At 36.9% G+C, this 18152-nt stretch overlaps 1 protein-coding gene across 2 annotated transcripts in view; it reads right to left on the bottom strand.

Moving 5' to 3' along the window:
* LOC102954357 (ubiquitin-conjugating enzyme E2 E2) overlaps nucleotides 1-18152 on the bottom strand; it is a 369038-nt gene that overhangs the window by 338231 nt on the left and 12655 nt on the right. For both annotated transcript variants that reach the window (XM_042956336.1, XM_042956335.1), the window contains exon 3: nucleotides 15835-15885. In XM_042956336.1, coding sequence (XP_042812270.1) covers nucleotides 15835-15885 — 51 coding nt within the window. The remainder of the gene's footprint in view (nucleotides 1-15834; nucleotides 15886-18152) is intronic.

Here is an 18152-nt window from a genome sequence, read left to right as displayed (position 1 = left end):
AAATCTTCACAGTGCTGTCCACAGTCCTTAAGAAAAGCCAGCCCTGGGCACTGCCTTCACAGTCACATTGCCCTGGTGACACAGCATACAGATCATGCTGTTCCTACTTCAGACTCGTGAACCACTTCCAACCATGAATCTTCCACATCTCAGAAGAGGCACCACCACTTCCCAAAGACTCAAACCCGATGATTTCTCCCTTTCCTCTCACATTCCACCCAATTCTGCCATCTAGCAGCAAGTCCTGTAAATTTTCCTTCAAAAAATATACCTCAAATTTCCCTCTTTCCGTCCTTACTGTTACTACCCTAAACCAGAATATCATCCTCTCTTACCTAGATGACCAGCAGCCTCTAATCTTACACTCCCCTCTTCCAGTCCAGCAGCCAGAACAATCTTCATAAAAGCCAAACTCTACTGGATTTGGCCCCAGTCTCACTTTTCTTATCTTGTGCCACGGCAAGCCCCTGCCCACTCCCCACTCCCCTTCAATCCAGCCACACCATACCTCTTCCAGCTCCCTGAACACCAGAGCATGTATCCACACATGCAGCTCGATACACACACCATGGGTCCTGCACACCTTATGCAGCTAGCACCTTTTCTTCATTTAGCTCTCAGTTTAGATGTCATCTCCTTAGAAGAGGCTTCCAAACCTGAGGCAAAAGTAGAACCCCACTCTAAAACTCGTCCCTTGTTTGTTTTCTTCAGAGCAATTACTATGTCTGTGTGTCCATGTGTTAACCCCTTTCTGCAGTCTGGGGTTTTTTTAAATACAAGTCCAGGTCTGTCTTCACAACTGAAGTGTAAGCTCCACAAAGACTGGAGATCCCTTGTTTGTTTATAACCACAACCCCGGCATCCAGCACAATGCTGATCACATAAAAGACCCTTAGGAAAAATCTGTTTAATGTTAAATGACTATTAACTTCAAAATACACTCCACTCAGCTTATTATTCATTTAACCTAGTAACAGTTATTTTCTAAACACAACAGCACCTTACACATTCTTATTCAAGAATGTACTTTTATTTTGCTGTTTCCCAGGCCCTAGTACCATCTTGAGCCTGTTCATAGGCTTTCCTATTAACCTCTGACCAGCTGCTTTGTCAAACATGGAGGTTATTCCTATCCCTGTGACAAATTCTTACCTCTTAACAATGTGGCAAAAATACATTTCTGCTCTATTCTACCCAAATTCTAAAAAGCACTTAGAGGGGCGCCTGGGTGGCTCAGTCGGTTGAGCGGCCGACTTCGGCTCAGGTCACGATCTCACGGTCCGTGAGTTCGAGCCCCGCGTTGGGCTCTGGGCTGATGGCTCAGAGCCTGGAGCCTGCTTCCGATTCTGTGTCTCCCTCTCTCTCTGACCCTCCCCCGTTCATGCTCTGTCTCTATCTCAAAAATAAATAAATGTTTAAAAAAAAATTAAAAATAAAAATAAAAAGCACTTAGAGATGTTTATCCTAAACCCATAGGGATCAGTATTGTCAACAGACCCCTTCCTTCCCAAGCCTCCAGAAGACTATGGGGTGTCAATCCCAACAGTCCTTGACTATGTCTAACTTATAAGGTCAATGTTGTAAACACACAAATAAACAACTTAAGCCTGACTAATCTCTTACCTAGAAAGTGTGCTCACCCAAATATAGTCTGTATTTTGTAGATCAGTCAAAACTCCCAGGTGGATCTCCAGCTGATGGGCCTGATCATGGATGGAGCTAAAGGCCACAGGGTCCTTTTACATGTATGTGTCCAGTTGAATGTACGTGTGTCCAAATGAACATCCATCTCTGACTACCTCCTACATAGAAGAATGCTCCACCAAAATTTGCCATCTCTGAAATCTACAGTCAGGAGTTCCCAACTGGTGATTACAAAGCTACACTCAATTTGGTCATGTCCCACTCAAACCCCTAACTTTTTTTTTTTTTTTTAAGTTGCCAGTATTAACTTGTTATTTTTATTATAATATTTCCCAAATGAATATAAACACAAAACCAACAATACATTTCTGGTGTTTATAGCTCATAGATAAAAACATGAAAGTAAATACAAATACAATAACGTATCTAAAAATATTTAAATTAATAATGCCAGTTTAATATTTTGGACAATATTATTTTGCTGAAACTAAATAATAAGTTTCTTTTATATACTAATATCATTATGAATTCATATGAGAATGAATGTTCACCAAAATGTACACCATGAAAATTCTGAAAACAAGATTTTTTTTCAATTTTTAATTTTAATTCCAGTATAGTTAACATACAGTGTTATATTAGTTTCAGGTGTACAATATATTGATTCAACAATTCCATACATTATTACTCAGTGCTCATCATAAGTGTAATCTTAATTCCTCCCACCCATCTCCCCTCTGATATGCTTTATTTTAAAGGGGTACCTTAAGTTAAAGTTACTATTTTTTTCAACAAGAATATTTTTTACTTGAAGCATACTTCAGAATACATGGCTCTAAAAGATATCCAAAAAACATTTCATCCAAGAAAAATAGAATACACATTTTCTTCAAATACACACAAGAAGAATCCCCTGGTTAAATCACATAAAAAGAGGGTGCCTGGCTGGCTCAGTCAGTAGAGCATGCAACTCTTGATCTCGGGGTCATGAGTTCAAGCCCCATGATGGGTGTAGCACTTACTTAGACACTCAAACTTCTAACTTCTTAAAAGGATGGCACCAGGGGAATGAAAGATTATTTCAAGTGCAGACAGAGAATGATGACATCAGAAACCACGTACAACTCCATTTTTCTGTAAAAAGATTCTGTCACCAACCAACCCATTAACCCACACCTCTGGTGAGCTCAAAAACTGAAAGAACTGTGTAACAGCTTTTCCCTGCTTACAAGATCGACAATCTGGCCTGAACATAATTCAAAGAAGGAGAATAAACCAATTAGGGCTAACTACATATGATAATTTTGATAAATACTTATTATGTGTTTTATAACACCTATATGTTTACATATCTGAGGAGGTTACCCTGAATTTAGTACTTAAAACATTTTGTCCATTAGAATATATTCAGAAAATTATGTGATTCATATTCCATGGTTTTTAAATACTATGTATTTTCACATCACAATACATAGTGACTTACTGATTTCCCATTAATGCAGATTAAGAACAGAATAAGTCTGCTACATAAATATTAGAGGCTATTTCTAATGCTGTCTTTGGGGTCCACTTTACCATTTAGGCAAAGCTACCTTACAATGAGGTTCTTTTGGTACTGCAATAACTAAAGCCACCTGGAGACATAGTTCAAGCCATTTGGATAGTGCCAGAAGTGCCTTAGGCCCAGTCAAATTTAGAATAAAGTGCACAAGCGTTCATTTTCAGCGTATTAAAAAATCATCCCAGGGCACGTAGGTGGCTCAGTATGTTGAGGGTCCAATGCTAGATTTCAGCTCAGGTCATGATCGCAGGGTCATGGAACTGAGCCCTGCATCAGACTCCACACTAGGGGCACGGAACCTGATTAGATCCTCTCTCCCTCCCCCTCTCTCCCTTGCATTGTCTCAAAAAGAAAAAAGAAAGAAAGAAATCATCCAAGGCAAAATATCTACTACATGAACTCTAAAAATTTCTAAAGAAGGGGTGCCTGGGTAGGTCAGTCAGTTAAGCGGCGGACTCTTGATTTTGGCTCAGATCATGGTCTCACAGTTCCTGAGTTTGAGCCCCCATCGGGCTCTGTGCTGACAGTGTGGAGCCTGCCTGGTTCTCTATCTCTCCCTCTTTCGCATTCTCTCTCAAAATAAATAAATAAACTTAAAAAAAAACCTTTTTTTCTAACTGCTAAAGGATCTGACAATACAACAGGACAGTAAAGATAATTACTTTGTCTCCTTTAAAACCTGTCTGTCCCTTTCCTTCACCTCAAATCCTAATTACTGACCAAGGAGAATCATAACACTGTTTCATATCATTTATAAACCACGCTGTTGCTAGATATTTACTGAAGTGATGCACAAGTGCTTGGTTAAGAAGGCAAATTTTCTATCTCAGTGGAGAAGATGTTAACTTTGAAAGAACGGAGACTACTCCTATTCCATCTTGTCCTACCCTACTCAAGGCGCAAGTCCCTATAGTTCTACTTTTCCAGATTCTAGACCATCTTTATCCTGGCCTGGCAGGCTCAGGTTAGTACCACTCCCCCTCCTGCAGAACCCCTTACTCACTACCTAGCCACCTGAAATCCAAAGACTGCACACGCGGGGCTTCATTTGCCTGCTACCTTGGGCCTAACACCAAAATGTCAATTGCTGGAAACCATGTTTTTGTACTCTTCAGAAACTTTGCCCTAGCTTCAGACAAGGATTTTCCCCCAGCATGTGCGGTGGAATCTGTCACCTTCCTTCAGTTCACCATTTTTGTATGCAGGTTTCAAATCATTCTACTATAATGCATGAGGCCACAGAATTTTACCCTAGTCTACAAACAGGCTTGAGAGTGCCAGACCATATACTTCCCAATTCCAATATGCTATGAGTCTATCTAAAAACAAGGATTTGCAATACTGCTTTCATTTTCTTAAAAAGTTAAAAATAAATATTTACCCAATACTTCATAATATTCATACGGGTCTTTTACTTGAGAGCACTATGTGTGATGATCTAAACAAAACAAAACAAAACAGTATTTAAAAGTCCCTGACATTTAGAATATAATGGTGGCTGGTGGGAAGACAGAAGGGAGACAAATACTTGGGTGGTATGATAACATAACTACAAGCATAATTTTTAAAAATGTCTAAATTTACCTAAAACTGAAATTAAGCATAAATTTAAGCTTGCGCAGTTCTTGGGTGCCTTGTTTTTTTCATTTTTTAAAATGTCTACTTATTTGAGAGAGAGCAAGACAGAGCACACGTGACAGGGGAGGGGCAGAGAGAGAGGGAGACAGGGAATCCCAAGCAGGCTCCACGCTGTCAGCACAGAGCCAGACATGGGGCTCCACCTCACAAACCATGAGATCACCACCTGAGCCAAAAATCAAGAGTCAGACGCTTAACCAATCGAGCTACCCAGGTGCCCCAAAAAGTTCTTGTTTTTCTAGATCTGCACCGCATAATACAGTAGGTACTAATCACACATGGCTATCTAAATTTAAATTAAGTAAAATTAGGAGTTCATTTACTGAGATTAGCCACCTTTCAAGTACTAAATAGCCATATATGGCTACAAAACAGTTTAATCATAGCAAAAAGTTCTACTGGAGAGGTGCTGTTCTAGACAGATTCATTTGTATCTATTTTGCAAATGGAAGATCTGCATAGGAAAGTCTCAAAACACTTGGCCTCTAAAGTCAGAAACACCAAAGATGAAATCCTAGTTCTGTGACTTACTTGTTATGTGACCTTGAGCAAGTTACTTAATCTCTCTAAGCTTACCTTCCCATCTATAAAACACTGTCTAAAACTAGCATCTACTTCAAGGTTAGTCATGAAGATGAAAAGAGATAATGCTGGTAAACACTCCCCACACGGCCTCAAACACTAGGAAGCATTCAAGAGTTGTCAGCTCCCTAGTAAAATTAACTGTATTTATGCATACACAGGCACACTGAACATCAACTAAATGCTAGGGTTTGAAACACAGAGATTAAAGAGAGCATTCTCTTTGGTTGTAACATGAAGCATCAGGAGTACTAACAACAGTGGGTGTAGAAGGGGCGCGTGCTAGATTCTAGGTGGAAGGAACAAGAGGTGGCAAGGTAGAAACCTTAGCTCTGGTATGAGGACTATGCCTCTCCTTTTGGTCATTTCACATTATTACTAGGCTTTATCTTCCACATAGGTCAGAGGAGAAAGAGTCTCTACACTCCATGTACTGGAATAGAAAATGAATTTGAGCTTACAGCTTTGCCTAATTCTATTATACATTTTGGCACAAGGTGCTGCTTCTACACAAATGTGGATTTAGATACACTTTTTTTTTAATTTTTTTTGATGTTTTTATTTATTTTTGAGACAGAGAGAGACAGAGCATGAGCAGGGGAGGGGCAGAGAGAAAGGGAGACACAGAATCTGAAACAGGCTCCAGGCTCTGACTTGTTGGCACAGAGCCTGATGCGGGGCTCAAACTCACGAGCTGTGAGATCATGACCCGAGCTGAAGTCGGACGCCCAACCGACTGAGCCACCCAGGTGCCCCTAGATATACTTTTAAAGGCATCCCACGTAAGTCTCTAAAGTATGCAGACATTCTAATAAAAAATTTTAAATAAACATTTACAAAAAACAGTGAAAAAAATCACACTTGGACAACATAAATTTAAAAATGAAAATTTCCATTGCTCTCAATATATACCAACAAAACTGTTTTACTTACTATTTGTAATAACACTTAATTGATAAAAGATATTTAAATCAGTGAATGTAATAATCACTGCAAAGAAATGCTTTGGATATGCTAAAAATACAGTTTTCAGGGGCGCCTGGGTGGTTGGTTAAGCGTCCAACTCTTGATTTTGGCTCAGGTCATGATCTCACAGGTCGTGAGTTCAAGCCCCACACAGAGCCAGCTTGGGATTCTCTCTCTGTCTCTGTCTCTGTCTCTCTCTCTCTGCCCCTCCCCTGCTTGTGTGTGCTCTCTCTTTCTTGCTCTCAAAATAAATAAACATTTAGAAAGAAAGAATACAGTTTTCAAGACATCTTAAAAGATAAAACATTATGGAAAGAGCCTAAATGTCCATCAACTGATGAATGGATAAAGAAGTTGTGGTTTATATATACAATGAAATACTACTTGGCAATGAGAAAGAATGAAATATGGCCTTTTGTAGCAACATGGATGGAACTGGAGAGTGTGATGCTAAGTGAAATAAGTCATACAGAGAAAGACAGATACCATATGTTTTCACTCTTAGGTGGATCCTGAGAAACTTAACAGAAGACCATGGGGGAGAGGAAGGGGCAAAAAAAAAAAAAAAAGTTACAGAGAGGGAAGGAGGCAAACCATGAGACTCTTAAAAACGGAATAAACCGAGGGTTGATGGGGGGGTGGGAGGGAGGGAAAGTGGGTGATGGGCATTGAGGAGGGCACCTGTTGGGTGTTGTATGGAAACCAATTTGACAATAAATTTCATATTTAAAAAAGATAAAACAGCAATGCAACTTAAAATAATCACATGTTAGAAAGTAATATGACACTTTCTATCTAAAGTGCTCAGGTAATAAATCTGAAATAATAACCAGCTTAAAACTGGGCAAAATAAGTGATAAAATGTTCTGTTACTATTACAAAATACAATCCCAGTGTGATCATTTAACACATTTTTTCAGACACATTCTTGTACTCCTCTTAGAACTGCAAAGAATTAAAAAAAAAATCAAAGACTCCAAGTACTGGGCACTAAGTTCACTTACTCATTCAATATTTTTCTTTATTATGAAATAAACATTAAAAAAATTTTAAAGGCAGATATTTTAAAAATTAACATTTTGAAATAAAAAAGTAAAAAAATTTCTGGTGGTTTTATGGAAATGGTTATGTCTTTCCCAAGCACAGTTCTGAAGTAAAGGTACATGATAGCAAACAATTACACCTGAAGTTTCCTAACTGAAGTAACAGCCCCTTAAGGCTCTATGTTGGCTGTGCCCCAGGTAAAAAGTCAGCCTCAAGACAAAAAGACAAAAAGAAACCATATATATACTTTTAGCAGTAAGGAAGGAGCACACCTTCAAAATTATAAAAGGCAGCACAGAAATGAAAACATAAACAAGGTTGAAACTCTCAATGCCAATGGAACAGAAGACCGTGCTTTATCATTCTGTCATGTTGTACACGTAACTCGACAGCTATCCAACCATAGGTGCTATTCCAAACAATTCTTTAGCTGTTCTAACCATTTAATGCATCTCAAATATTAAAGACTTTTGTCTTTGTAAAGTCTATGCAAAGCCACTCAACACTGCAGCAATGGAGTCAAGAACTCACAGTGAGTGAATAAAAAATATTCCTCAATTATCTGTACCAAAGAAAGGAGAGAGAGATATGAATAATTCAGTACCTATACAACACAGGCCCTCAATGTATATTTAAATTTTGTCATGTTAATGACTCCTCAAAAAGCCATTTCAGCCTTCTGCTAACCAATACACATTTACATCACTTTTCGTTATTCGTAGTGTTTATTTATTAATAATCAGCCTCACTCCAAAAAGACTGTGATGTGGCTTAAAATTTTTATGTAGTATAAAAGTACAAAATGAAGATATGGAGCTTCAAAAATAGTTGGGAGGGAAAGAGTAAGAAAATAAAATATAATCTGAGTTGAGGTTTCTACACAAAAAACAGTTAACTACTCATGTCAAAGAGTAAAGAAGGTATTAGTTTCTGGGCAACCAAAGTAAAGAGGAAAGCATTATCAATTTTAAGATTTACAGAAGCCAAAAATATTGGCAGTTTCTGCCAACAGTATCATCATTCTTCTAGTCTTGGTTCTCCAAGCATCTGTATGTCTCATCTCTCAATTAGTTACAACCAGATTTTAGGATTAGGAACTAAGCATGGATAGTGTACGTTATTGTAGCCTACACTTGCCCTAACACAGATCTAACATTAAGCCCTCAATAAATACTAAAATGAATGGTAGCAGCAAGTGACCTAGTATTAAGCTGAGTAACCAAGAAAAACCAATTTGGCATTAAAAGTGCAGACATATGCAAACACTGAGGCAAGAACTGTCAAGTGTAAAGAAATTCTTTACTTCAACAAGTGCCAGTAATAATAACACTAACAACGTACCCACAAACACACACACAAGTAAGTGTAGTAGAAAATGACTATACTCAAAAAAAATTATTTTTCAAAATGTTCTGGCAAAAAAATGTCTTATGGAATTCAGAAATATAAATCAAACATAGTACAAATGATATTCTGGAATGCCCTACATGTTGATTTTTTTTTCTTTACTGAACCACAAACAGTTAGCCATAAATGTAATTTTAAATGTATTTTTCTATCTAGTCACACATGTAAAATAATAAAAGACGAAAGAGTAGAAAACATGTAAAATAATAAAAGACGAAAGAGTAGAATTTGGTTTAAATCCAAATCAACAAGTAACTCTGAGCAAGTTACTCAATCCCAGGAGTCTCACAGAGTAATTGAAAAGATTAAGTGAAAACCATATATGAAAATCCTCGAAAAGCTAAAAATGCCACATAAATATTACCACAATAACCAGAAAAGGAAAACAATTAGTGACAATAATTAGATTTTTGCACTGGTAGCTCTTTCCAGAGTTCACTCCTATATAAAAACTATTCCCAATTTCTATTTCAATGCCTTCCTATTCTGTGATATAGTTTTGAAAAATATTAATCCAGATGTACACATTTTTCTCTACATACTGCCTCACTTACTATGATCTGGAAAATACATTTTCCTCTATTAAATGGCTCTCATGACACAGTGGTTGGATTTATGTCCAGTCATGGCCTCTCCTATAGTGGGAACACCTTAAACTAATGAGTGAAGACAATGAAAAGTAAATCAATTAGAAAACCTACAGTTTCTGACCCAAAACTTACTACAAAGCTACAGTAATCAAGACTCTGTCAATAAAAAGGAAAGAAAGACTATGTGGCATCGGCATAAGGAGAGACACATAGATCAATGGAAGAAAATTTAGAGTTCAGAAATAAGCCTTCACATTTATGATTCATTGATTTTTCAACAAAGATGTCAAAACAATTCAACAGTCTTTTCAGCAAATGGTGCTGACATAATTGGGGATGCACACACACACAAAATAAATGTGGACCTTTACCTCACACCATATACAAAATGGATCAGAATCAAAATATTAAAGCTAAAACTAAAAAACCCTGAGAAGAAAAATAAAAGTGTACACTTCTGTAGTACTGGATTAGGCAATGGCAGAAGTGACACCAAACATACAAACAACGAAAAGAAAAAGGTAAATTAGACATCAAAATTTAAAACTTTTGTGCCTCAAAGATCACCATCAAGGAAGTAAAAAAACTATCCACAGGGAAAAATATTTGCACATCATATATCTTATATGGCCCTTGAACCCAAAATAAATAAAAGAACACTTACAACTTAACAATAAGACATGCAACTGAATTTTAAAATGGGCAAAAGATATGAATAGACACTTCTCCAAAGATATAAAAATAGCCAATAAGCATATGAAAAGATGATCATCAGCATCATCGTCACTATACCCATCAAGATAATGCAAGTCAAAACCACAATGATATACCACTTATACCTAAGATGGTTATTATCAAAAAGATAGACAAGAACAACTGCCAAGGTTGTACAGAAACTACAACTCTCAAACACTGCTGGTAGGAAGGCAAATGGTGTAGCGTTTGTAATGCAGTCTACCAATTCCCCAAAAGGTTAAATATAGTTACTTTATGACTCAACAATTCTACCTAGGAAGGTATAAACCCAAAAATATCAAAACAAATGTCCACACAAAATCCTGTACACGAATAGCTACAGCAGTATTCCTAAAAGTCAAAAAGTGGAAACAACCACAACGCATATCAACTGATGAATGGATAAATAAAATGCAGTATAGGGGCACCTGGGTGGCTCGGTCCATTAAGCGTCCAGCTTCGGCTCAGGTCATGATCTCACGGTTCATGGGTTCTAGCCCCGCGTTGGGCTCTGTGCTGACAGCTCAGAGCCTGGAGTCCGCTTCATGTTCTGTGTCTCCCTCTCTCTCTGCCCTTACCCCACTCGCTCACTCGCTCGCTCTCTCTCTCTCTCTCAAAAACAAACATTAAAAAAAATTTTTTTAATGAAGATAAAAATAAAAAACTAAAATGTAGTATATTCACACAATGGAATATTATTCAGAGACAAAAAGATGAAGCACTGATGCACACTACAACAAGGATGAACCCTGAAAACACTATGCTTCATGAAAGAAGCCAGTCATAAAAGATCATTCTGTCTGATTCCATTAATACAAAATGTCCAGAACAGGCAAATCTATAAGAAACAGAACAGACTGATAACCTAGGGCTCAAGGTTGGAGAGTTGGGAGGAAATGGGGAAGGAGTTACTGCTAAAAGGTTTGGTGTATCCTCTGGGGGTGATCAAAATGTTGTAAAATTGATTGTGATGGTTACACAACTGTGTGAATACAGGAAAAGCCACTGAATTTTACACTTTAAATGACATCTCAATGAAGCCATTAGCTGTTTGGTTTTAAGTAAAGCAGAGGCTGTGTCCAATGAGTAGATCATTGAAACATAGCAATAAAAAGTGAAAACTCGGGAGTATAACTGAACTACATCCACTTTTTTTTAGTATTTCCTCCTTTTACTTGTTCAATTACTAAATCAAAAATCAAAATCCAAATGAATCCTTTTACCATAGTCTCTACTTTCAAAAAGTAGTTAAGGATCCCTATCATTTCCATTCTCATAAAGCAAATACAAACTTGGGCAGTATCAGATAATGACAGAATTTGAATTTAGTTTCTCTACAATACAGAAGAACAAGTTACCCTTTGAATGAAAAAGTCTTAACTTGGAGACTTTTCTAGTTAGCTCCCAGTTTCCCACTAGCATTAAGTAATAGAAATGAATGTATTAGCACATTTACAGATTCAAGAGCTGTGCTTTTGACAATTTGTGAAGAATCAGGATAGTCACAACATATAGTCATTTACAAAGGGCAGCAATTCTACCCATCAGAGCTCCGTAAGGGTACTGCATGAATTTTAGTGGCTCCATCCAGCTAAGCTGTTGAACAAGGCACTGAGGTAGTGAGCAATTCCAGTCCAATACCTCCAATTCAGCTGGCAATATGAAAACACTTGTGGATCTGCAGAGGCACGAGGATGGAACCCTTGCAAATGTCATGGGTCAATTATGTTACCCATCATAAGAACTGAAGCCAAACAAAATATATTGTACTACTTATGGGAAATATTCTAAATATATAACCAAACTTCACCCAAACTGGGTGTAATTTTCTATGCCTATGGCCCTACAGACCCCACGATTTTATGAACAGAAACTTTTTTCTTAGTTGTATCATAAGGTTTTGTTTTTAAACATTAACTCTTATGCTATAATAGAAAAAACACCCAAAGGTGCTTAATTGAATCAAGCTTTAAGAAAAACTGTATTACTGCATTTTTACCTTAAAGACAACAGAAGTGAAAAGAAAATTGAAAGATGTACAGGTATGTGTTTCTTATAAAAAGAAATAATTCAACTTATTATCAAAGTATTTTGTGGATACTTTAAAAATATTTAGACTCATTCAAAACCTGAAAAGAAAAATTAAACAATACCACAGTAGTTCCTCTAAAAATGCCTTACACAAACATATCTATCTACACTGAATGATAGAATTCAGAGAGACTTTATATTCCCAACATGTCTACATGACAGACTCACAGAGTACTTTAACACATGCCAGTTCCTGCAAAATAATTCCAAGAAATGCTAAAATGGACATCACATAAGAGATGCACCAAAATTCAGAGATGCCATCTCTAACTTGACAAATAGATATAACTGGGCTGTACTGGTTTAATAAGGCTCCAGAAAATAAGGGTAAACCACACTCGAAGTGAAATGTAACACACAGTCAGCCACCCTGACTGAGACCACTAATAACAGATAAAATACTTTCTCCGTTCTGACTGCCTAAACAGGCACACTCACAGATGTTCCCTCATACATAATCTTTACCTGTGATAGTGAGCTAACAATTACCCAAAAGGCAACCAAACAAAAGGCAGGATTTCAAGAGGCCTGCGTGCTAGTAAAGATAATACACAAAGAGAGTACTAGAGGAATATGATTTTGACTCCTTCTAGTAGGCATATAGCTTTAATTTAGAATATCTCTGTAAATTAATTATTTAGTCATTAGGGCACAAATACAGGCAGCACAGAACTTTTAAAAATCAACCACAAAAGCACTGTTAACTTTGTGCCAAAAATAAGCCAAACTAAAATTGTGGTCTAACTTCGCTTTCTTAAGATAGTAACCACATTCTCACCGAAATATAGATGGAGAGATTTACTATAAACCACAATCAAATATTTGACACCAAACAATCCAAAGGCCACAGTAATCCACTTAACGATCACAATGACATCTATATTAAGTAGCACAAGTACAGAGGGCACGTAGAACCAATCACCACTTCCCAATCAGCCACAGCATGGAGGATCTTTGCCTGCAAAGGGAGCACCACATATGTGAAGGTAACTATGATCTTCATCTCTGCCTGATCCAGTCCAATCAGCCATTCAGGGATCAAGAAAAGGAGCCAAAGCTACAGAATCACAGACCTGGCTTCTAAAGCAAACTTGCTAGCTATCCAATCTTCATACCATTAAATCAATTTCCTTGCAAATTCCCATAAGCAAGCAGTTTAACCAAGGGAGGCATCTTTCTACAATGTTCTATGTCAATTATATCTTCCTACAATGTTTCATGTCAATTATATCTCAATAAAACTGGAAAAAAACACAACAAAGTAGGTATCTTTGCTAAAACTGTCTGAAGGGCTTATTGTGTGTGACATCCACATTTTAAAATGATTTTCTAAAGAGTTTACATAACTAGTAATGATATCATTAACTATGGCTCAGTGAAAAAGTTAATCTCCAAATTTCAGATGACATTATAAACTTTTCTTTTTTAAATAGAATTGTGATTTATTTTAGTTTATTTAAATAATCATCAATATGTAATTCCTTTTCTCACACTTGATGCATGTTTTCCTGCATGTTTACAACATACTGGTTTAATCAAATCTAAATTATTATCTGTAATAAATCAAAACTAAATTAGGCAAATGTACTGGAAAATAATATATCTTAAAGTAACAGTCTAGCCATCACGTGATATTATATGTAGATTTCATTTATTAAAAATGAGCCTTAAACAAGCTCATTAAGGGGCTCCTGGGTGGCTCAGTCAGTTAAGCGTCTGACTTGGGCTCAGGTCACGATCTCATGGGTCATGAGTTCGAGCCCCGCGTCGGGTTCTGTGCTGAGAGCTCAGAGCCTGGAACCCGTTTCAGATTCTGTGTCTCCCTCTCTCTCTGCCCCTCCCCTGTTCATGCTGTGTCTCTCTCTGTCTCAAAAATAAATAAACGTTAAAAAAAATTTTTTAAATAAAAATTAAAAAAAAGCTCATTAAAACAAAGTAGTTTATTTTGCCAATTGTTTTCAAAAGTTAAGCAAATAAGTATATAAATTAAGTTCATATTTTTACCAATTTAGTTGTAAGAAGGTTACAAAAGTCATACATGTGGCTAAGTAATTTCGTTTTTTAAAAACATTCAAACTGGAGCACCTGGGTGGCTCAGTTAGTTAAGCGCCCAACTTCGGCTCAGGTCATGATCTCCTGGCTCATGGGTTTGAGCCCCATGTCAGGCTCTGTGTTGATAGCTGGGATTCTGTGTCTCCCTCTCTCTCTGCCCCTCCCCCCCGCTTGTGCTCTTCCTCTCTCAAAAATAAATAAACATTAAAAATTTTTTTTAAAGATTCAAACCATTAAAATGAATACTGTCATAAGAAACAAGAGATTTTAGATTTCATTCAAACCGGAATTTTCCACAAATCATTCCATTTCCATGAATTGGCCAGCAAAGCCTAAACAATGATCTGCCATCTGAAAAAATCTCTGATGTAACACAGTCATTAAGTGTGACAAAAAGTCTTAGTGTTAAACGGTTTTTACCTAACAGAAATATTTGGTCTATTTGAATAAAACAGTCTTTGAATATTATTGTGAGTACATACACTGTATATGACTCTCATGTAAAGAACCACAGTAGATTCACCACAAACATAAAAGGCCCTATTAGAAATGTTTCTACACAAAACACTTGTCAACTAGCCAACTATCAAATAGCCATCTGCAAAGTTTTCACTTTCATTAATACACAGAGTTGCTATCTTTGCTTCCACAAAAAATAAGATCAGTGAAATCAGAAATCGCACCAAACAATAAATTCTACCTGCATTCAGTATTATCAACACTTTCCTGTGATCTGCTGTCTCACCTTCAATCCACAAGACTACCAATTTAAACTATGAAAACTCCATGTTGGCCTAGTTCCAACACCAACCTCACATCAAACAGAAAGAAATGTTTAAAATAGTCAAACAGCCGTCTTCTAACTATTCCACCAGATCCAAGATACAGTACAACGTTAAGAGTTTATTTTTCTCCTCTTCCTCTATGTACCTGTATAACATTAATCATTTCCAGGCAAGCACTTTTACTTCTTATAAGTAAACTCTGACCAGAAAATTGAAAAATGTAGTCATAAAGGAGAGAACATTTTCAATTTAATATCACTGCCTCAAATCACCCATTCTTACTTCTACACCCATTCCACGGCCAATGATTTAAGAAATAATGTAAACCATGAAGAAACACTGTTTAATGTTCCAGCACTTTTAAAAATCAATTTCCAACAAGATAACAAGTGAATGATCAAATAGCAAATACTTTAGCCACACTATTATTCTATCATTAAAGAAATCATTTAAGGCCCCATCACCTCACCAACTAAAAGATAACTGTATTTGTTACTCTATAATTTCATTATCTTATTGTCACTGCATTGCTGTATGTTTGACAACTCCACCATTCCTCTACAATAAACTTGGTAAGTATGCCATTTCAGCACAGAAACAACAACCATCTTCCACAGTCATTTAAGTCCCAACCACAATGATATTTTACTAATTAATCAGACTATAACAACAGGTGCACATCAAACAATTCAATTATACCTTGTGCAAAAGACACAAATAAAAATCCATAAGTACTTACCTACAATTGGGAGGAGGGTCCAACGTAATCTCTGCGAGTTCCTTCTGAATTCTTTAAAAAAGAGACAAAGTTATGTTAAAAAAGAGACAAAGTTATGTTAAAACGTCTTCACACTCTTAACAGTTCATTAAAGTGTTATACTTTTACACTAACACTTCCCATTTGTGTGTTTTATTTTGAAACACTAATACTGTATAAATCATCATATACAATAACATTCAAGTAGTAACTTCTACCATGATTTTGGCAATGCACCTACAAAAGGTAAAAAGACTGGCCATGATCAGTACATGTAGCCTACAGAAACAACACTGACTTAAATTAAAATGTCACTGAACCACCGATAACACTAACCAAAATTTCTAGTTTAAATTGGAAACCTTTGCCACATTATTTATGGATCATTCCAACTTCTGATCTGTACAAGAACCTCCCCAAATAAGATGGAAAGATGATTATTAATTAAGGCTTCTGAATGATCCAAACCACTGATAAAGAATTATCAGGATCTCATTTCAACATGTGAAACTGCTATCAAAATACAAATGGGGGCACCTGGGTGGCTCAGTTGGTTAAGCGTCCAACTTCGGTTCAGGTCATGATCTCGTGGTTTGTGGGTCTGGGCCCCGCATCAGGCTCTGTGCTGACAGCTCAGAGCCTGGAGCCCGCTTCAGATTCTGTCTCTCGCTTCCTTTGCCCCTCCCACTCATGCTTTTTCTCTCTCTCTCAAAAATGAATAAATGTTACAAAAATTTTTCTTAATATAAATGGTATTCCTCCCTAAAGCCTCTAGGTTGGAACAGGTAGAGGCTTTCCAGTTTGACATTGTTCCTTCTGCGTGGACTATCCTAATAATATGCAGATAACCGTCTTAATGTCATTGCACGAGATTCATGCAAAAAGAACTTTTTTTAAAACCTGCTTTTCCCATGTGTTATTTTTCAACTTTGACTTTTAACTGCATCTAATTCCTTATATACATATACAAAGGCTAACAGTGCTACAACGTTTTAGAAGACTATACTTAAAATTTTTCAACTTCGACTTTTAACTGCATCTGATTCCTCATATACATATACAAAGGCTAACAGTGCTACAACGATTTAGAAGACTATACTTAGCAATCTCTCAACTAGCATTCTTCTCTTAAATACCATTATTAAAGAGAGGCTTCGTTAAACCAAGATACAAAAAAAATTCTCAAAACCATTTCTTGTCCTTAGCTTTGGTTTTTAAACATGAGATTTGCTAACTGGATGCCTGTTATCTGGTAATTATTGTGATAGTAAATGGATGATAGTTACTAAAGTACCCTAAAAAATAAGAATCTGAAAACATTTACTCTCAATTTCATTTCATGTCTTTTTCAAGGCAACAAATGAAAATACAGAAATAGACGTGACTCCTCTGAGAGGACTGGCATCAATTTCCTAAAGGAATTGCATGTTACTAACATAATTTTCACTTTTCTAAGCCATGTGATTCAAGGTTGGGGAGGCATTATGAAGTTGAGAAAGACTTATAAGTTCAAAGCCAAAAACACTTTCATTTTAATTCTGCTATGCCATTAATTGAGAGTTATTCAGTAAAAAGACTGTTCACACCTGCATTCTCTTTCTTTCTCTCTCTCTGAGCCTCAGCTTTCTATCCTATAAAATGAAGAGGTTTATTTTCCATCCTAAAAAATGAAGAGGTTAACTTCATGATCAGTTTTATCTTTAAAACATATGATTCCTTCTGATACGGATTCTATGATGTGTTCACATACATATAAAGTATATGCAATCTATAATTAAATGAGAAATCTCAAAGATCTGATATAGAGGAACACCCTTTATGGATCTCACACAAATGTATACAACAGGCACTTGACAACTAATAAGTCCAGGTTAAGGACAGTAAACTAAGCACACACACATCCACCTCCTATCCCTTCAGGACTCCACTCGGGGCAGGCAGGAAAGGGCAGGGAGGCAAAATACAGAAAGTGCAAAAAGGAATAAACAGCAAAGAAAAGGAGATGAGAAGTTTCAGTATATTTCTGGAAGACAAAGCAGACAGGTGTAAATTAAACAGGTGGAGATGGCCAAGAAGGGGCTGCAGAGTGTGTAAAAATATAATGAAGACTGGGGCGCCTGGGTGGCTCAGTCAGTTAAGCATCCTTGATTTCAGCTCAAATCATGATCTTATGGTCATGGGATTGGGCCCTGTTTGGGGCTCTGCACTGGCAATGAGGAGCCTGCCTGGGATTCTCTCTTTCTCCCTCTCTCTCATTCTGCCTCTCCCTTGCTCCTGCATGCATGCCCTCTCTCGCCCTC

The sequence above is a fragment of the Panthera tigris genome, chromosome C2 (genome assembly GCF_018350195.1).
Source record: "Panthera tigris isolate Pti1 chromosome C2, P.tigris_Pti1_mat1.1, whole genome shotgun sequence".
Taxonomy (NCBI): Eukaryota; Metazoa; Chordata; class Mammalia; order Carnivora; family Felidae; genus Panthera; species Panthera tigris.
This window is presented reverse-complemented; position numbering and strand designations above follow the sequence as displayed.